Here is a 22,031-nt window from a genome sequence, read left to right as displayed (position 1 = left end):
CTTCGCGTATACCAAAGAAGACAAGGTCATGATTTTTACCACATTGCGTCGTGACAAACGCTACGAGCTAATCCATGTTGGCAAATGCTACGAGTTGCTCAACGTCGTTGAGGATTTAAATTTTTTACGTCGTTTAATGAAGTCATATTTTTAATTTTTATGCATTTTTGTTTTTTTATTATGTACTTTTTTATTTAATTAATGAATTAATATTTTAATTTTATGGTTTTAATATAACTAATGTAATAACAAATGAAAAAAAAAAGGAAGGGAAAGAGGGAATCACACTCCATGTTTGAGGGGAGGATGGTGAGATGAAAGAGAAGAGTGATCTGGCAATAAGATGGATTTTAAGGAAAAAGGGGAAGGCGAAACCACACCTCATCACCTTAATATGAAACTAAAAGAAATGTTACCGAATAAGTCCGTAGTTTATGAACCCATCAAATATTAAACCATAGTTTATCACTTGTAACACTCACTGATTACGTATCACTTCTTCGTAGACCTATTCTTGTAATGACTTGACACTTTTTGTCTTTTTTGATATTAAAAAGAGTTGACTTTCATTTTTGTCCATGTAGTTTGTTTAGTTTTGTCATTTCAGACCAATTTTTAAAACTACATCAGTTTCCTTCCTGACATACTAAAAACATACCACTTCAATCCAAAAATTAAAACACAGTTAAATCAGAAGGGTTAAATGAAGGATATTATTGTCAATTTATATATCTTTTAATTTCACCCTGTTTTATAAATTGACAATAATACCCTTCATTTCACATGTCTGACTTAACTGAATTTTAACTTATGGATTGAAGTGGCATGTTTTCAATATGTCAGGGAGGAAACTCATGCATTTTTGAAAATTTGTCTGAAATAACAAAAATGAACAAAGCACAAGGAATTGGGTACTGTACGAAGTATTTGAAATACGGGAAAGAAATACCATTCGGGTAATATTTCCAAAGGAGTTGCAAACGGATCTGCCGGTTCACCAATCATTGATGGTTCTAGAACCGCTAAGCCTACGTTACATGCAATCGTGCCTAGAATTACTACCGGAAAAATATATAAAAGATCGTTGGGCCATGCGGGCTCCCCGTAATAATTATGACCCATACCTTTAGCCAATTTAGCTCTTAATACAGGATCATTCAAGTCAGGTTTTTTTGTTACTCTATTAAAAAATATGTGCATCGAAATGTCAATGGTGGCATAAAAGAAGACAAGTGAAAATGATGTTATTTATCATTAGCATTTACAATATTAGCTAACGATTGGAAGACTTCCTTTTGACGTTTGTATACTAGATTTTAATAACTAACGATAATAAAAATCTTACTCCACGACCGATTGAGCTTCATCTTGACCCACACGACTAGGGATGAGCTCGGTACCGACCGGTACCGAAAATCTCCAAAAGTGGATACCGGTACCGAATATATCCGGTACGGTACGATACGGTTCGGTACCGGTATTTAAGGGTAAAAACCGGTAAATACTAGTACCGAACCTGTAAATGTCAAAAGCCGGTACCGAAAGTGTACCCGGTTCGGTAAATTCGATACATATACTGGTTCGGTATCGATACCGGGTACCATTTGCTCATCCCTACACACGACACAGACAAATAGAATGCACTAATAATGCACCTAAAATAAAATATAGTATGTATATATGTCACAAAAAGAACAAAGATCATACATTTTTATGAAATAACAAAAAATATTGCGAGGGTTATAATTAAATGTTTGAATAGTAGCTAGATACAAATGTTCAGTTTAGAAAAAAAAATAGTAGGAAAATACAAATATTCATGCATTCGTTTTCTACATTCAAGCACACCAAAAATATAAGCTCACATCAACATCAAACATTCAAACTACAATAAATAATCAAACATCAAAGAAAAAACAAGTGGTCACATGAAAAACGAAACATGAAAGCTCTGTTCCGGTCAAATTACCTATAGACGTTCACGATACAGTTGTCTTAAGATTTTTAATTATCACTCAAAAATAAACTATGAATATTTTTCATGTCATAAGTTGACTTTGAAAATAGGGTTCTACTTTTGCATTATGTGGTGCTTAGAGAATTCATTTCTCTTCCTGTCTAAATTATGTGACGGGAGTTTTTTATTTATGAAAAGTAATTGTAGATAGTTGTAAGGGATTGTGAATAGAGAAAATAGAAAATCTCACTGTTTATCTGTAAATTTGAGAGAATATTATTCACTCTTTATAATTTTTTAAAATATTTTAAAAGTGGTTGTGAGTGAAAGATTGAGAAATATAATGATGAATGTATTAAAAATATAATTTAATTGAAAAGAAAGAGAAAAGATAGTAATTTTTAGTGTAATACAGGGAGGGGGATGGGAATGCTCTTAGAAAAACACATTAATTGAATAATATTTTTCTATCAAATGTTTTTGATGTTGTTCTTTTAACGTGGACGAACCGCTTTTAAAGCTGTTAACATTATATACTATCAATTTGTAATAATTGTAGCTATTAGGCTCTTGTACCTTTTGCTTTGTTTGTGTTTACGGTATAGGAGGCTTGTACTTTGGGCTTTGTTGTGGTGGTCTTCCTTTTTGTTCTGGGCTAGGCACACCTGTATAAAGATGGTTTGTGTCACACCTTGATTTCTCGGTGGGCTCGGACTTGAGGTATATGTGTGACAATTAATATTAGTAATCACAATATAGCGGAAGATGAAAATTTAAAGTAAATAAAATAAAGTACAAAAATATTATACAAGTCATACTAAAATCCACAGGCGGATCGAATATATAAAAGGTGACTTAAGCCTAATAAGATATTTTTCGGTGAAGTTGCAAATTCCAATATGTCAAGACCGAGCAGCTCCAGCCTATTCCGTAGTTGCTAAATAACCTGCGCTTAGTGTTTTGAAAATACATCAGTTTTCACTGATAAATACAATTAACCGACTCATTTAATTTAACTATCAAAATTTCAATAAAAATAATTTTTTTACTAGTTATACTATTTATTTATCCTTATAGATTTTGGAATATTACAATGTTTTTTCTTATGAATGCATATAATAGTCATAAATACAATAAATTAATTTTGTATGTTTATCGATTTGTTGGAACAGTTTGGTTTAATGAGGTTTGAGTGGAAATTAGTACGCTTATAGATTGTTTTGATTTGTTATGTTTCCTTTTTAGGTAGCTGTTTTTCAGGTGGCTTTCAGATTTCGAGGATTTCATTGCATTTAAAAGACGGTATGTATATATGCTATTGGTACCCATGGCCATGGCATTATAGCCTAGTGGTATCTTGAGAGTGAGATTAGACTTTGGAACAATAGATACTGGGTTCGCTTCTCACAATGGGGTTTTCCCATATTTATTGGGTTTCCTCCTGAATTGGTGTATAGGCATTATGCCTAGTGGAGATGGATATGACCGGGTGGTTCTGCTGGTGGCACGATGATATTCCAGTGGTCCGTCAGTGATCCAAATTTGCCGTTAAAAAAATATATGCTATTGGTTCTGTTATTTTGTTTTTAGATTGAGTATTGCATATAGGAAAGGGATTTGTGTATTTTTTTTTTGTTTTCTATCTCATTTTAGTTTGAACAGGTTAGACCAATGATTTAAATACCGGTATAAACTGGCTGGTTATACCAGTTAAATCGTGTATCAGACACGGGCCCGATATGATAAAGGCCGGTAAAACCCCAATACGATATGTCTTATGTACCGGTGGTAAATCCGATTCTACCGGTTCAAACCGTTGAACCGATTTGCATTATCTTAAAATTTGGTTTTTTAATTTTAATAAAATACGATATTAACGTAAAACTAGCCTTCCATATATCCGGTAATTAACTTAGTGCCTTCCATCCCAATATTCCATCACTATTGAAACTGTTACCCACCCCGTACATTGTAATATTGTTTATAAGTAATAAAAATTCTCTTAAAATGCTTAATATCTTACAAAAAAATAGTTGTTTTTAGATAAAACCATGACCGTTAACATAAATCCTAACCGAGATTGGATTACTTTTTAGATAAATATGTATTGTATGGAATTATAGGGTTAACTAGTAATCCGGTTGAACCGTCTGGTACAACCCGGTTTAACTGGTTGTACCATTTCAGAGCCCAACCCGGTATGATTTAAAAACCGGGTTTTTAAACATTGGGTTCTACGAAAATGGCTATTTTAATGGCTATATGTTGTATACTACTGTATAGTCTCTATGTATAAGTCCTCAATTCTTTTTCGTTCGATGGTGGAGATCAAGTGCTTATTAGAGATTTCTGTTTACTTTGATTGTATATTCTATTGTATTGGCAACCATGATGCGTTATTCTTGGCTTGGCAACTGAGGTGGCTTGAAAGAAGCAAGTAGTTGCAGCGATGATTCTTAGCCGCTCATTCAAAATATTTAATAAAATGTTCTTTATTATCTCCTTAGGTTTTTAGGTATGTTTTTAGTGGTGGATGGGTTGCTTTGGCTTTTTAAGCGGTTAACAGCCTTGCGTTTTAATTGCTTACGCATAGTTTGTATTTCTTACCTTAAAAATGACAGGTGAAAGGACTCCTTGAGCGTTTACGAAAAATTGTGGACCGCAACGTAATGCAACCGCAACGCAACGCGCGTGGGGTACAATTATAGCTGTTATTAAACAACAACCAACTTATGAGTGAAAAACAGGACGATAAACTTAAATATTTCATGAGAACAACGGTGTGCTTTTAGCTTACAGATTTTGTTTTGGGTAAATTACATTTTTCGTCATTTATGTTTGTATTAGATTACAATAGATGACCTTAAACTTTAACAATTACAGAGTCACAGTCTGACAAACTCATTACACCATTGGTCCTTTACCACACTAACCATATTAAAATTTTCAGTTAAGACTGGTTAGTTAAAGGTAGTTTAGTCATTTTACCAAACTACTTAAAAATACTTTAATTGAAAAAAAACAAGTCAACAAATTTTTTTTTACCTCTTTCAAGTCAACACCCTCTTTCTCCCTAACTTTTAGCCTAAAGCTTCACCAATGACATTCCAACCACCATCCGGCCACCACCCAAGCCACCATCACAACGACCACCTAAACACCTCACTAGCACCACCTATCTCTCTTCCTCTCAAAGACCACCACCCATCACCATTAACAACCACCGACTGCCAACAAAAGTCAGTTAGTATATTCATCCTCAAATTAGAACAAAACCGACTCAACAATTTACCAACAAACCGATACGAAACACATGAATCGAACCAACAAATCAAACAAATATACCCGTTCTCATAAATCACAATCCTTTTTTGGGTAAAATAAAGCACAATCCTTAGAGGAACTCAACAACAGTCTTTTTTGGGTCAAATGTTCAAAATTTGATTAAAAAGGATAAAAGCTCTCTTAGTCGAAAAAATGCACCAAACAACAAGACCGGTCACTACCTAATTGTCACCCGCATCTATCTTTGCCTTGTTACTGACATAAATACCATCAAGAAACTTTCTGATATCTTTGTTCTTCACATGACATTTCTACATATACAAAATCAATGCGTTAAATCGTTATAAAAGATTATTGATCACAAATAAGTAAGATTAGATAAATCTATACCTGGTTAATCAAGGCACACAATTTGGAAACAAGCTCAATGTCATTTCCATCCAAAATAAGTTCATCCTTGACTTTCTTCACCGTACAATAACGTTTTTTCTTTCGGTGGTGGTGGTTGTCGCAGATCTAGATGGAGGCGGAGGTGTTGTGTGGCAATTCAGATGGAGGTGGTGGTATGGTGTGGCGGATCTGGATGGAGGCGGTGTGATGGTGTGGTGGATCTAGATGGAGATGGTGATGTGTGGCGGATTAGGATGGTTCTTTGTTGCAGACAGTTCATAGAGAGAGAGAGAGAGATTTGAGAGAGAGAGAGAGAGATAGAGGGAGCATGGATATATTAATTGTTTTGAAGTTTTTTATTTATTTATTATACTATATATTATTAACTAGGTTATCACCCGCGAACTTCGCGGGTAGGAAAATTTAATCTACATTATCACAAAGTGTATAAATATAAATACAAATACAAAAGTAACACATTACATAAATTACATATTGACAAAGTGAAAATATAGTTAAAATGCATTTAAGTATGAAACGATTAGGGACTCAGATCGTTAAACTTTTTGATTTTGGATTCAAGTAGTTAAAAGTAAATATAATAAACTATTATAATATATTAAATAAAAGAGAAAAATATACATATATATTATTATAAAAATAAAATTACTATTTATCGTTTTTCGTCAACAATATATATATATATATATATATAATATAATAATGATGAATTTTTAGTTATTTGTATTTGGTATAAATTACATTACATTGGTTAAATAAAAAAGAAATGGTACAGGGTTGGGCCCGAATCTGTTTGGAGTTGACTCTAATCAGTTCCTATAGGTTCAAATACGGCCCAAATCGATTCCTAACTCAAACCAGGGGCCCAAATTTGAAAAGCGGGTTGGTTTTGAAACCTGTTCATACACATACACCTCTAAGTTCACTATGTATGAAGCCCATTAGCTAAAATGTTCTAGATACAAATCTCGTCAAAACCCCAACATTATTTGACAGACGCGCAAGCAAACATTGTGTAAATTGTTTTTAAAAAAATTACTCACACCTCTTGCACACTTTCAAAGGTAAAAAAAAAAAAAGAGAATGGATATTCATGATCAATTCAAAACACATGAACATGAAAACTATATTCATAACTTCTGATCCAGTTTCCACATTTATAAAGGTAAAAAAAACACCAAAGCCGTAGAGAAAAAAAAAAAGAAAAAAAAGAGCAAGCAAACATCATACCATTCACTTTCCCACCAAACCAGTCTACATAAATCACCAACATTCATTCATTACCCATCATCTACTCATATTATATTTACATTCACTATACACCATTTTCATACCCTTTCTCGACGCATTGTTAGGCTTTTACGGTTACTCCACCGTTTGTAAGTCAAAGCCAATTCAGGTCAAAGTCAAATGTCAGCATGCTTTGCAAAGGTTATTAGTTGTGACATTAGAAGAACGCTGCTCTCGAATTGGACTTGTAGGCCTGTGTAGTTGTTCCCGACTGACACATAACTATCACATAAACCTCATTCTTCGGCAATAGAATAGCACACCAAAAGTCAACCACGACACTTCTGAGTACATCCTCTGATGAGTATAATACTATAAATCTAGACAGAATGGAACAAATAAAAAAAATATGATTAACCACACAAAATATTAGATGAGCAACATATCAGAGATGATTCCGTTCATCAGTCGACGGCGCCGGAGAGACCGAATCCGGTGAGATGCTTGACGCGAAGTCGGTGAAGTTGAAGGACCGCAATGTCGGTGAAGTGTCATCCTACTTTTCCCGGACCACACATCAAATGCCTGGACATTCAGAAAATATGTTTAAACTTAAAAGATTATAAAAGAAAATATTCATTTACTCTCTTATACACCTAGATTGTATGTCCGATAACCTCAACCTTGAATGAAATCCAAAATATAAAGCATGAAAATAAGAAACAACTGAAAATTAATATATTTGTTTAGAAAGATTCTTTATTCTGAAAATGACGCTTAACCTGCACTCAGAAGACGTGCTTTCCTTACACGGATGTACTTGCCCGTCATACATGTACTTACCTCAACCATATGATCCCTAAATAATGAGATACTTGTAACCAATAATAACTTACAAAAAGCGCATCCAAACACCCTCATAAAGCCTAATAGTGTATTCATAAACGATCGGCCGGTAACCATGGTTTAAAAAACGGAAACGGGTTTCGAGGTGTTTTCCCTTTGCCTCACAAAGCGTAAAACCTCGAGGCGAACCGAAGCTTAAGCCCGAGGCGGAATTTAAAAAAAATATAAAAATTATATAGCTTATAAAATAATAATACTAACTAAAATCATCATCGAATACACACATAAAAAGATATAAATTGCTTAAAATTGACACAAAAAGTCAAAAACATCTAAAAACAAATATCAAAAACCCCTGATGGCTCAGCCCCTCTGAGGCGCACGCACAACATAAACCCCCTGAGGCCAGAATCGTTTTTTTGGGTGTTTCGCTTCGAGGTGCCTTGAGGCGCACGCCTCAACCGTTTTTTAAATCCATGCCGGTAACCAGGCTACGCGGATCCAAGTTGTTAGCAAAACTACAAATAAAAATAAAAAACAACAAAATCAAGTGGGGGTTTACCACCATGTTGTTTCTTGCAAGGCAATGGATCTGTTGTAAGAACCTTAGTAGGCACAAATGGCACTGCTGTAGTTCTCACAAAACATCATGAGCATAGATATTAATCCATGGACCATCAGTTCTGCATAAATATGACCAAATAAACACATGAGTACAAAACCTTTCATGTATCCAACTTATAAGTGACAAAATGAGCAAGCAAGGCAACAGGTCCAATGGATAAATAATTGGTAGTTATACAAAATATTATTCTAATACTAAATTATTGAGATAAATGTATGCCAATTGACCTTAATATCAGGTTAGCACTTGAAGCCTCATAGATTTAAAGAACTTTAGCTTAGATATGAGTCTTCTTCTCCTCAAAACACTTTGCTATAATCCTTCGGTGTGTTAATTAATTGGCATACTAAAATTAAATACTCTGTAAGTACCTGATAGATTTATTTTGTAAGCCTTCTTTAGATTCTTTAGATATATTTTCTTCAAACACAACCCTACACAAACCACAACCATATGTTACGGTTCAGACTCCAGGCGAAATCAAGAAATAATACGCAATTTGGAACAAAGAACATGATGCCCGTACCTGGACCCCTAAACCGCTTGGCGACGCCGCGTGATGAGTCAATGGGGTCTTCATTGCATGCTCCATAAACTTCCCCACATCCAACCCCCCCCCCCAAAAAAAGCTTTCAGTTCAGCATCTCCAGGTACCTCAAATTCTATTGTATCGCCGTCTTTTATTGTAGCAATTTTATTCAATATTAGTAGCTGCAAATAAAAAAATGTTTATACAGAAATCACAAGCAAGAAAGTGTAGATGATCAAACAATAACTATAAAAGAACACATTTTACCTTCCGATTTGCTCATAGTTTTTCAGTAAATGATAAAGAGTTTTCTCTTCAGCAAGCATATAGCTACCTGAATTCGAACGAAGACGACCACAAACTGCTTTAACCTACATACGTATATGCATATATTAATGGGACATGGCTAACTAATCATGGGTATATTATATTCCCAAACGGATCAGGCAGCAAAATTTAGAAACTTTTTTTCTTAAAGAAACAGGTTAAATTGATTAATCCAAACTGGTTTTGACCCATCGCAAAATTTAGAAACTTTTTTTTCTTGAATATGAATGTTAGATTCACTGATTTCAATGTGTCATGTTCTGCAAATTGTCAAGATAATCAAGCTTCGCCATTCCTTTCACTTCAACCTCACTGGAGCATGCCCAAGTTAGGGACTAAATGCGCTACAAAGTGCAAACCACAGAGACCATCTGTGAACTTTAGGAAAGCTAGGGACCAAATCCAAAATTTTCGTAAACTATAGGGACATCAGTGTACAATTTAAGGTAATCTTCAAACTCATCATTTTTCACATGGTAGCCTATAACCTTAGACTTGATATAATAAAAAGTTTAATGATAATTTCTCGGCCCAAATTGATGGTTAACCAAAACAGAAATCTAAACAACGTTGGTTATGGTTTTATGCAGTTGAGTCAAAGAAAAAAAGGGTGCATTAGTGAAAAGATAATCACCTGATCCTCAAACTCATCCTTGATAGCTAGCTTGTTAGCCTCTTCTTCTAAAAGAGCTTTCATTTGAGATTTCAAGATGTATCCGGGAGGGAGATCGTGTCTGTAATGGCACTCTTTATTACCGTTTGGACATACCCAGAACCAACCATATTGCTTTTTCTCCACTGCATCGAGGAAGTGTTTACAAACCTACAAAAGTAGTCCCCACGAGTCAAATGAAATTTTTTTTGAAAAATCAAATTCCCAAAAATGTATCATAAACTGACATTATACTTTAAGATGACTTGATTGAAAAAAAAAACAAAAGAAAAAATGTGGGAGAACACCCGTGCACTGGCAGTAATAATTTATTCCAATTATCATGCATCGTCTTTTTAGCGCTAGATACAGAGCCAATATAATCCACCTATATGATATAAAGACTTGATACGTAATAAAGTAAGAGCTTAAGAAAGTATACGATGTCGGTTGGTTTATTCTGGTTGTACTCTTTTCCTTTTGATTCCACAACTTTTTCCAACGTCTCCAAATCCCAATCCTCCATTGTTCCTAAGATACACATGTAGAAATTGATTATACTCCATAATCCATATCAAAGGACACAAAGAAAAAAAGGTAAACCTACAAAATAAAATACAAATAAATAAATAAAAATGTTACAGCATCACCTTCATCACGCTTATCACTGAAAATGTCAAACTTTTCACCATTTGTTTGTACATTCAAGTCATGAGAAAACTTGCATTTGAAACCTTTCGCACATTGACCAGCCTTGAAAAACTCGCACAATATAGACTTTGGATCCACCCCTGACCATAACGATAACCTATGAGATGGTAAATCGTATTGGCCAACTTAACTTGATTCACAAATATGCTCTTAACTCGCACATAAGCCACAATATAATAGTCCCATTTTTTACAGCCCAATAATACTGTATTTTCCAATCATTAACCACTCCTTAAATTTAGACCAAACTGCATCACATTATGTTAAATTGATGAGTAGAGTGAATACTTACGTGCAGACTGCATGACCGGTTTCATGATAGGCTACTAACATCTTGTTCTTTCCATCTGTCATCTGAGTTCATTCAGTTCCTACAATGATTCTATCAATCAAGTCATCAATCTTTTTCAAACTAATCTTACCCTTGCCTCTTCTGCCATCAAGATGGTTGTATCGTTCATTAGATTTGCCAGCTCATACAGTTTAACCTAGAAGTTCGCATCGTGATCACATTTAGTGACACGTTCTTGTCGAGCTTCTTGTTTTTGCTATGAATTATCAGTATTTCTTCTCTTCCTTTCACATCTGGCATAAGAATATACATTCGAATTCAGTACAAGTAATACACTTCATCAAGAATTACACTAATATAGAATTTAAAAACAGTTGTACAGAATAATAATTATCAACTTAAAGAAAACTAAAAACAAAACAATAGTTGTACTTATTTCATAGTGGAAATAAAATGAAATGGTAGTGTATTCGAGAAGGTAGAAGACATTGACATAATATATTGTCTTGTATAAGCTGGAAATGAATTCATTTCATGTCAATTGTTCTCCGAGCGAAATACCTATCAATTGAGCTTGACACGCACTTGAGCACAGTGTTCCATCGGAATTAAAGCCAGTCCCCAAGCATTCCATACAGTAAATGCATCAGTCTTAAAAAGAATTATAACATTAGATAAAAGAAAACTGAAAAAAATATAGAATATGGCTTATACTATACATACCTTACACTTTTTACAAGTATACACAGCCATGATATATCGTTCTTCAAGGATTAAACGATCACGCAACCAAAAAAGTTTTCAATCTCAAACACCACCTGAGAATAAAAACCCTTTTCGATTAAGATTCAATCTCAAACACCACCTGAGAATAAAAACCAAAAAAAAAAGTTTTCAACTTTAAATACCGATCTAACACAGATGAACATAAATCGTTGAAAAGATCTTATTTTGAATAAACCTATCTAATCAAGCTTATTTTTCGTTTAAAGATGAGTTTAATTTGTTAAAATCACCAATTTTAATAAAATCGTAAAGATACATTCCAAACAAAAATAGGCAAATAAAAAATCATATAAGGCTTAAGCTCTAGCTCCATCGTCTGTGAAGCATTAGAACTCCACTTTGTAGCATGGTCTCTGGCTTTTGTAGAAAAAAATAAAAAAAGTCTCAGATCAACACAAACAAAAAACGACTTCAAACATCTCGTTTACAACAGAAACCCCAAAAGTGCAAATGAATGCCGAAATCAAAGTCTAACCCAAAATCAAACATTACCTTGAGACCGAAGAATCCAGATAACAAAATCTGCAAAAAAAAAAAGATACAAAAAAAGAAATGTCTTTATACTGTGGAAACGATGAAAAGGGGTACAAAGGACACATGATTCCTTCTTTTGAGCCATCAAATGAATAAGAAAGCAAATCTGCGTTTTTGATGGTGATCGATTATAGAGGGCGACAAAGGAGAGCGGTGTTAGGGTTTTGAAAAAAAAAAAACTTAGTTCCACCTAATAGTGATGGAAGAATGAATTGAATTAAAAGAGGATTTGGTATTAGGGTGATTGAAGATATCTTAATGGAGATGAAGGATAGTGGAGATGATTGACTCGAAAATCATATGCTTGAACCAGAACGGAGATGAAAGGAGAATGGAGATGAATGCTGTGTCTAGGGTTTTGGAAAATAATATATAGGATCCATTTTAGGTTGACCCAAAACAATGCCCAACCAGATTTAAAAACGGATCCCGCGTCCATCCATTGTAAATTTGTGTGTAGAACCAAAATGTGATTTCCCTCCTAAACTACATTGCCACATCAGCCAAGATGGCCAAATAGAAATGCCACCTAGCCCAAATCCATCTCATTTATATATATATATAGATATAGATGCTTAAAATGTAATTTCCCTCATGTGTAATGCACATGACTAAAGTTAACTAAAATTTTTAACTGGGTTAATATAAAATGACCTAGCGTGTAATGAGTTTTCCAAATAAAAGATTGCGACTGTAATTATTGAAGTTAAATGTCATCAATTGCAATCCGATACAAACATAAAGGACGAAAAGTGTAATTTACCCTTTTGTTTTTTAAAGGTTTGATTCTTGGGAATTTGAGTACTATTTGCTCTTATTATCTTGCTAACCGCGTTATTTTGTTGTTAATATGATGGTCCATTTGCTGGCAAAAAAAAAAAAAAAAAAGCTAGTAGCAAGACGCTAGTGTCCCGAACGAAATAACTTACAAAACAAATTTACCACTCCTTCCAAAACACATTCTTAAAAAAAAAAAAAAAAAAAAAATTCTTATTAATTGTAAATAAGAAAACTAGACATGGCAATAAACAATAGTTTTATTTTTTTAACGGTAAATTTGAATCATTGACGGATCATCATGCCATCAATGAAACTATCCGATCATATCCATCTCCACTACACAATAATACATATACATCAGTTTAGGAGGAAACCCAATGAATCTGGGAAAACCCTTTTTATGGGAATCAAATCAAAGAACTCATGGTCCCTAAGCCTTATCTAATTCAAAATACCACTAGGCTACAACGCGATTAACATAAACCATAGTTTTATGGGGATATTGTAAATCGTTTCATGGGAAATTCACCATTTTATTTGATTCATTTTTACATTCTCTGTTAATCACTTTTCCTCTAAAGGTTTTGGGACAGTGAAAAGCTAAAAAGAAAAAAAAAAAAAAAAACACCAGAAGTACTTTTGAGGTGATGATTTAGGGGGCCCTTTTGTCATTTACATAAAGATATCACTGCCTTCACAGCCTTTCACCCCATTTGTTTGTTTATTCTTTAGTGACTTTCTAGTCATTTTACCAATTTTATATAGATATATTTTATTATGATATTGACAATATTATTTTATTTTTTATTTATCAGGTCAAATTATAAAAGCCAACGATAAATTTCTGGTGGTTAGTTATGTTGTCAAATCATTCATCATATTTTTTTGCTTATTTCCTGAATCATATTTATAGTAATTGTGTTCAATTAAAACTTAAAAAAAATGTGTTCAAAATACATAAAATTTCAACAAGTTTCTTCAAGAACCTTAATTCCCAAATAGAGTTTTCTATTACTATCCACTATCACAACCCAACCCAACCCAATCTTTTATTAAAATACTAATTTCTCTCTCTTTCATCTACACAACCCAATCCAATCCAATTTTTCACCCACTATCACAACCCAACCTAAACTAGTATTTTATTATATAAAGAAATAGAAGTTAAATAATAAAAAAGGAAAAAGAATTAAATATTATAAAGAAATAGAAGTTAAATAATATAAAAAAGAATAAAGAATTAATATTATGTTTGATTGTTGGTTGCAACCATTGGTTGCCATACCAACCTGGTTGTGCATAAATTTCAATTATTTAATTAAAATAATTTTCTACAATTTTGTCTTATTTGTCAAGTGGCAACCGTTTGTGCAATTTAGTCACCATAGTGGGTAGTCTTAAGGCTGTACGCTGTTTTCTCGCACGCTGTCAAATCATCAACTTTAACGTTCCATAGTGCCTCACACCCCATTTCCTAGGCGCCAATGGGAGGCGCCATTGATGGCTCGTTGGCACAGTAACAAGCGCTAATGACTCTTTTGTGGGTCCATTTTAAATTCTACCCGTTGGTAACGACTCTAAATTAAAAAAAAAAACATTTTAAATTTTTAAGTTTAACACTATATATATCCTACTTTTTAACAAAACCATACCATTTATAATATCTTTTTCTCTACATTTTTATACAAACTATCCAATTCACACAATGTTTCCCAACAACTAAAACGCATGGGACCTCAACAATCCGTTTTGTGGTAATTTTGCAAACAACGAGGAAGAAGAATAATACCGAAGAGACCCGCGAACGGGTGAGAATGAGTATTATCCGATGCTACCGACCACTCCAACCTCCCCTCATCCGACAACGCCATCACCGCATCCCGGTTTTTTTGGATACTATACCGCACAAAATCAACCACCATCATTTTTTCCACAAACCCAAAACATATCCCAAACCCAACGGACTATATCTCAAACCCAAAACATACCCGAAACCCAACTCACTACCTTAAGAGGTGGACGCGTAAGAAGGCATCACAATAAGATTGAGAAAGTCGAACGTGCTCCTAAAACGACCGAGAGGTGTACGCCTACCGAAGAACTAGAAATGGCACGAGCATGGCTCGACGTATCGGAGGATCCGATTATTTATAATTTTTTTCTCCATTAACATTTTATAAATATATTTTTATTTTTATTTTGTTGCTTCTAATTTCAAATTATATTTTATTTCAATTTATAGCCACCGACCAAGATATAGTCATCTTTTGGAGACCTATACGTGAAAAGTTTTTCAACATAATCGCTCGTGGTGAATATCGAACGCCCGATTCATTTTCGGGCAAGTGGACCGTAATGTGAACCAAGATTAGCAACTTCAACAACATATACAATAGCCACGCCAACTATCACACAAAAAGAAGCGATTCAAATGACGTGGACATCATAACCGCCGCCTACAACGAATATAAATTGTATCAAGGGCATGCGTTTACAATGATACCTTCTTGGGAGCTTCTTTGCAAATCTCCAAAGTGACATCTTGTACCATCGTTTGACCAAATAACAAACGACCAGCGAACCATCCAAATCTGATGCACGTACTACTATTAACTTACGTGGCACTGACGTGACATTATAAAGCCTCTAAGAGCTTTATACCACACCGCCCAGCCTTATACCACACCGCCCAGCCTATGAGTTTACAAGTACATCTAACAGCAAACTAGCATATAAATTTTTAGTAGACACGTGAACGATAACTATCATGGAGTATAAGTAAGACTATTGTGATAAATCACTAATATTACAAGATTGGTTTCACATTAAAGAGTTATTCTTTACATATATCCTTTACTTGCTTGATATATAAAAATCAATGAAAAAAGAATCAGGAAAAAATTATTATTAAAGGAAAATACTTTAAATTGAAAAAAAATAAGCAAGTATTAAAAAAAGACTAAGAGAGGTATATTATTTAAAAAAGGTGAAAAGATAAACATATTTATTTGTAAGAGAATGTACTTATTTGTAACATATTTTGAATTTATGAACCATTAGTAAGCACATTGTAATCAAAAGTGAAACAATGCTAAATGTTGGGATTGAACTCTACAAAGGAACAGTTGATAAAACCAAAACTAGCTCAGAGCAGTGGATCCAGAATAAGCAGTTGTTTGTACTTAATCTTTCCCCTTGAAAGTGGTCCTAACATCTGATGACCCAAAGCACTGCCCTTACAACTGCTGCTGATCTAAAGACTGTTGAAGATAAAGCACTGATGCTCAATCTGCTGATATGATTCAAGTATTGCTGAAGACTCAAAGCACTGCTGGAACTATAACAGTGGAATGAAGAATCAATAGTTTAGTTTATCCTCTGTATTGTTTAGTTAATCAGTAGTTTGCATCAGTGGTTGTAATAGTTAGTGGTTGTAGGTTGTTAGGAGGTTAGATGTCACTTTCATGGTGACGTCAGCCAAAGATGATCAGTGGTTGTTCTGTACTATAAATAGAACAATATTCTGTACTGTTCTATTAGCTCTTTTGCATAAGTCATTTTGTACGAACAATCAAGTGAGCTCAGGCTGAGGGGGAGATTAGTGCATGCATGCATTGTAGTTGAATATTGTAATAAATACAATCATTCGATTATGAGATAAACATGTTTGCTTAAAACTATTTCTTCCATTGATTGTGAGTTGAAAGTTTGTTTCATCTATTTCCGCTGCAATTAACTCCGTTTCATCTTCATTCTAATCAAACGAACACAATCAAAAGAAACTCAGATCCTAACAATTGGTATCAGAGCAAGGACAGTCAAACTTGATCTAACAATCATTTTGACGTAAAAGTTCAGCTCAAGTTCGTTGATACTTTCGATTGTTCGTATTTAGTTGAAAAACAGAGTAAGGGTTAATCACTACAAAAGTTGATTATTCAGTACCTGTGAAACAACCAAAATGGCTACACAATCACAAGATAACACTAATAACACTGGTTCTCTTTTCAAACCACCTATGTTGATCAGATCTGAATACAACATCTGGGAGCGAAGGATGGGTCACATCCTAGCTCAACAGAACACCCGATGTTGGAAGTCGGTTGGCTTTGGACCACATGTTCCAATGGTGCCGAGTGCTGAGGATCCAAAAGTTTTTGGACCTAAGAAAATTGAAAACTATACTGATCAGGATTTTCAGAAAATTGAACTGGATGCCAAGGCATTTAGCATCGTTGCATCTGTACTCCCAAATGAAATTTATGCTGGGCTGTTACACTGTAACAGTGCCAAGGAATTGTGGGATGCACTTAAGGAACAATTTGGTGGGACTGAAGAAGTAATTGAAAATAACAGGGAAATTTTGAACCAACAGTATGAAATCTTTTGTCACACTAAGGGTGAATCACTAACACAACAGTTTGAACGTTTTAGCTATCTCATAAGTGAACTAAAACTTGTTAAGGTTGAATTTGCTAAAGTAACCCAAAACAGTAGGTTTCTTAGGTCACTTCCTGAAAAATAGGACACAATTGCTTTTGTAACCAGAAATTCAGTTGGGTTCAAAGATCTGACCCTGACCCAACTTCATGGTAGACTCCTGACCTATGAAAGGGAGTTGAACCAGAAAAAGAAGTTACAAGAGACTAGGAAGGTTGCAGATGACTACTCATTTGGCAACACAGCTCTTTTTGGGCCATGAAGAATCTGGTAGTAGTAAGGATCAGAGTTATGATCATTACATTGACATAACAGCTGGTGGAGCTTTTAACTCTTATTCTCACTCATCCAATTATGCTTTTATAACAAATGGAGAAAACCAGAATTCTGACAATCTGTGCTTTGATTTCAATGATCTCCAGCATTTTGATCCAACTGATCTGGAAGCAATGGATATTTTGCACCAACTTGCACTGCTGAGTGTTAGAACCAGCAAGTTTTACAAAAGAACGGGGAGAAAATTTCCAGGGTTACATGGGAATTTAAAAGTAGGGTTGGATAAATCAAAGATCAAATGCTACAAGTGTAATAGGTTAGGTCATTTTTCTAGAGAGTGTAAGAGTTAAAACAGTGGACCAATCATCACACACCCTAGCCCTAGACCACAAAATAACCAAACCACTGTGCAGTTTTCCCAATATGCCCCTGCTGCCCATGTAAACACTGCTCACTATGCACACCCTGCAACCCCTGTTCCTGTGCATTATGTCCAAACCACTGTTCCTCAGATACAGTATGTCCAAGCCCCAGTCCCTCAGGTTCAGGTGCAACCAGTTGCACCTCAGCAAGCTGCACAAACAGCTGTTCAAGCAGATCAACAAAGCTTTTTCACACAAGGATTTGTTGATTGAGTAGCTTGCCTGAGGAACTAGGAGATGAAAACTTTGCTCTATATGCTGATGATGCTATTTCTAGTAATGAATTTTGTTTTGCAGCATTAGAGTCAATTCTAGAAGGGCTGGAAACTGAAGAAGGAAGATCCAGTGCTGAAACAGTGGATACAATTGCTGAAGCAGTGGTTACTGCTGTTGTTGTTGGAACCACTGTCTGACCCATGGTCTATTGAAGAAGAGGAGAAAAAGCCAGAAGAAAGTGAACATGTCTGTAATTGTGCCATGATGGCTGCAACTAAGGTATCACCCCAGGTTCTTAAAAACCTTTGTTCAGAAAAATGCATCCATCATCAAGGAGGTGAACGAAAACCTTAGAGATAGATTGTTAAATGGTGAAGTACAATTTAAAAAATCTTTAAAAGAATTGATAATCAAATTGTCTGAAAAAAGAAAATGAGATTTGCAGCCTCAAACAAGAGCATAGCATAACTAAGGACCAACTCCAGACCATGATAGGAAAATATCAAACCTGTAAAAAGGAGTTGGAATCCACCCAAATCACTTGTGAAAAATTGGTGGAGTCCTACAAAGGTTATGAAATTATGCTTGAAAAATAGATTGAAAGCAATGTAAAATTTGGCATAGGGTTTAGGAAAAACGACCAAGTTGAAAATGTCACACCACCAAAATCCACATGCGGAGTACCACCGCTTGGAGGCGTGACTGACCAGGATCTTAGCCATCAATCACATTGAACTCATGAGTATATTTAAATAAAACTTTCATTTATTAACAATAAGTGTTACAACGTTACAATATATCACAGTTTACAGCGGAAGCATATTTAATTCGTTAAATGTTTACGAACCACATGTAATAGCTCTTAGTCTTGGTTGTGTTTCCATGTAACTCGACCCATGACCACTCCAGCCTCTCAGATAGCAAGTTCCAATCAATATGCACCTAAAGACCTGCAAGGCATGTAGCAACGAATCAACAACAAAGTTGAGCGAGTTCATAGTTGGGTGTTCGTTTTAAGTGGTTTACGAAAACATAGTTTGTCTTTAGTTGGCTTACTTGCCGTGGGGGTTACCCCATAGTTGAGAGTATGTTTAACCAGTTTCTTCTTTTCCAAACCATAACCCATACCTTGATTTCCCAAACCATATCCGTAATCAGTGGGGGGCTTCCCCTGTGAACCACTAGACCATACCATATCGACTACTAACGAAATATAAGTTGTGCCCTGCATCAGTGTCTATCATCACTGACAGTTTGCCATAGTCCATTAGTACACGCCCGTTCGAACGACGCGGTGTGAGGTTTGTTAAACCTAATAGCGCTATTAACTAATGACCCGCTCGCCATCGGCCTCGGCGATTAAGTTGATATAAAGAGGAGGGACTTCATGATACAGTTTTGTCTAGTAAGTTAAGGTTGTTGTCCTACCCAAGGAGGACGAACGTACGTAGTTCTACCCAAGGAGAATACGTAGGATTTATAGTGGCATCCTACCCAAGGAGGATGGCCGTACATATCCTACCCAAGGAGGATATGTAGTTTCCTTTTTAGTTTATTAACCCATTCCCAACCCTTGGGAATCCCATGCCTTATAACAAAGTGTGAACTCACCTTGGTTTGCTCAGATTGTTAATTTACTTTACCCGTTCCAAGTTGGTCAACCATTCCCTACCGTGATTACCAAAGTCAGTCAATTTCATACACACATAAAACACGTGTTCTTTGTATTCGTTACATCGGTTGCAAGTAAGCAGAACACATATCGATACGCAAATCATAACAAGTGTTTGGGTCCTATTTTCAATCACAACACAAGTTCATATCACACCATGGTACATGTCAAGTGGTGCGGTTCACATTCAGGTAATCATATTAGTTGTGGCAAGAAATCACGCAACGAATTTAGTCGATTATCATCGCGTTTTCATCTAGAAAGTTTTTGGGCCTCATACGAGTTTACATTGCAACTTCACGTCTCAATAACCAATTGGCAAAACAATACATATCTCCTAAAAATGGGAGGCCCAATTAACAAATCCAATACATAGTTCAGGCCCACTAGTCCACGGCGAAAGGCCCATGCAGGTTCCTACGGCGAATCACCTTGATGACGAAACTCTCAAGGTTTCGTCGTCGAAGTCGACTTGTGACGAAACACTAGTGTTTCGTCGTACCCGGTTTGTGGTGAGATCCTATGTTTCGTCATGGGGGCTTGGCCTGCAACCCTACTGTTTCACAACTAACCCAACAACGTGATCATGTAATCCTAATCTATGCAACAAGATTTCAACAATTCATCATCCACAGTTTCATCACAGACTAATTCATACCAATCATTCCTACTCTAATATGATTATAATTTGTATACATATTTCTAATTCCTCACAAGAGGTCATAATCACGTATTTCATTTATATTCTAAATCATGCAGCAACCTAGTTCTTGAGCAATTGCTTTCTAATTTATGATACAAATAATTTATAAATCACACAGCATACCTTTATCATCAATAGCATACTTGTAATACACAATTCTAGCAATACCCTAGTTTCGTGTCAACTAATCCAGTTTCATAAATCGATCCGATCACATAATTGTTAACGATCCACAACATGGTTAAATTAACAGTTTGCATAATCACAACTAGTCATATGGATCTTGTCACTAGATATATATGTATCATGAACAATTTGATCGCTACTAACAACTTCAAAACATAATCATCATATAACTTGCAAAAGAAAGCACTAACCCAATAGCTCGATCAACTGGAATAATGTTTCGTGAGAAAGGGGGTGTCCACAGCCGTCGCGTTTTCAAAGATGTGTAGGGTTTCTTTGTTTGCGTGATCAGTTTTAAGAATAAGCATATGGGTCGGCCGAAGCCCATTTGACAAGGGTTTTCGTCGAGTAGGTGCCGGTGAAATCCCCTAGACGTTTCGTCGCACCAGCCGTTTCGTCGAGCAAACAATTTCGTCAAGCAATGTGTGGTGATGAAAAGGTTTTGTTATTTTTATAGAACAAGTGTTGGCCATATTAAAACACTAGATTATTAGACCCGTGTACTACACGGGTTTAAGGATATAAAATTATAACTTATTTAATTTTATGCTGTCTTCAAAAATTTATATAAGTGAATTTTTTTTACCATAGATGACGCACGTGTTGGTCATGCGTAAAAACCGATTCTTTTAGAAACAAACCAACTTTACATAGAAATTGTCTTGTACTTTTATTTATCGTCATGACAAAACATAGGGTGAGAGGAAACTGTCTTCTTTTCAATACGTATCCTTCTGTTTGACAGTATTAAACAAAATCTAGGGATAAACATTAAGTGCCAGTATTATTTCCAGATAATATGAGTGCCTCAATAACATGATCACCCAGTGATAGGACCTGTAGTAGAGTTCCATGTTGGTGCACTTACGTCTATCGACTACGTCTTACATCGAGTCTAGAGTTGTATAAGATAGACATGGCACGGAATCCTAGAAAACAGTGTTTATGTAGGTTTCGCTTGTAGGGCAGTATCTAGGTTCCGCTTGTATGTTAGTCTTATGGTTTCGCTTGAACGGTAGTATTGTAGTTTCGCTTATACAGACATGAATGTATAAGCGAAACCTGATCATCTATATATAGGGGTACGTTCAAGCGGAACATAACACATAGTTTACGGTGTTTTCTTCCGGTGAGCCATGAAGTGCTGCCGA

General features: G+C 35.2%; 1 protein-coding gene and 1 long non-coding RNA gene across 5 annotated transcripts; both read right to left on the bottom strand.

Moving 5' to 3' along the window:
• Positions 1-2,725: 2,725 nt before the first annotated feature.
• Positions 2,726-5,961, bottom strand: LOC110897978. Of its 2 annotated transcripts, XR_002569164.2 has the most exons (5): positions 5,633-5,961; positions 5,464-5,553; positions 5,003-5,184; positions 4,565-4,665; positions 2,726-2,903 (listed from the first exon to the last, which is right to left on the bottom strand). It is a non-coding gene; the product is annotated as an uncharacterized LOC110897978 (long non-coding RNA). The 2 variants fall into 2 exon arrangements; XR_002569163.2 differs by lacking the exons at positions 2,726-2,903; positions 4,565-4,665; positions 5,003-5,184 and having other exon boundaries at positions 5,272-5,553.
• A 903-nt stretch (positions 5,962-6,864) lies between these two features.
• LOC110897976 (zinc finger CCCH domain-containing protein 11-like) lies at positions 6,865-12,518 on the bottom strand. 3 transcript variants are annotated; one of them, XM_035981924.1, is made up of 13 exons: positions 12,144-12,518; positions 11,589-11,730; positions 11,427-11,516; positions 10,996-11,158; positions 10,866-10,927; positions 10,513-10,670; positions 10,305-10,393; positions 9,845-10,033; positions 9,151-9,254; positions 8,881-9,065; positions 8,726-8,788; positions 8,292-8,412; positions 6,865-7,468 (listed from the first exon to the last, which is right to left on the bottom strand). In XM_035981924.1, the coding sequence occupies exons 4-10, from the start codon at positions 11,032-11,034 to the stop codon at positions 9,059-9,061; spliced, it is 648 nt and encodes a 215-aa protein (XP_035837817.1). In that variant the 5' UTR covers positions 11,035-11,158; positions 11,427-11,516; positions 11,589-11,730; positions 12,144-12,518; the 3' UTR covers positions 6,865-7,468; positions 8,292-8,412; positions 8,726-8,788; positions 8,881-9,058. The 3 variants fall into 3 exon arrangements, with proteins under 3 accessions (XP_035837817.1, XP_035837819.1, XP_035837818.1); XM_035981926.1 differs by having other exon boundaries at positions 8,295-8,412; XM_035981925.1 differs by having other exon boundaries at positions 11,589-11,683.
• Positions 12,519-22,031: the final 9,513 nt, after the last annotated feature.

This window comes from Helianthus annuus, chromosome 13 (genome assembly GCF_002127325.2).
Source record: "Helianthus annuus cultivar XRQ/B chromosome 13, HanXRQr2.0-SUNRISE, whole genome shotgun sequence".
NCBI lineage: Eukaryota > Viridiplantae > Streptophyta > Magnoliopsida > Asterales > Asteraceae > Helianthus > Helianthus annuus.
This window is presented reverse-complemented; position numbering and strand designations above follow the sequence as displayed.

Excerpts from the sequence above, each read along its gene's own strand:
- LOC110897976 (XM_035981924.1), bottom strand. The coding sequence starts at position 11,034 with ATGAACGATACAACCATCTTGATGGCAGAAGAGGCAAGG. Across the intron at positions 10,394-10,512 it reads CAGTGATAAGCGTGATGAAG|GAACAATGGAGGATTGGGAT; the intron begins GTGATGCTGTAA and ends TGTGTATCTTAG. Across the intron at positions 10,034-10,304 it reads AGAATAAACCAACCGACATC|GTTTGTAAACACTTCCTCGA; the intron begins GTATACTTTCTT and ends CTACTTTTGTAG.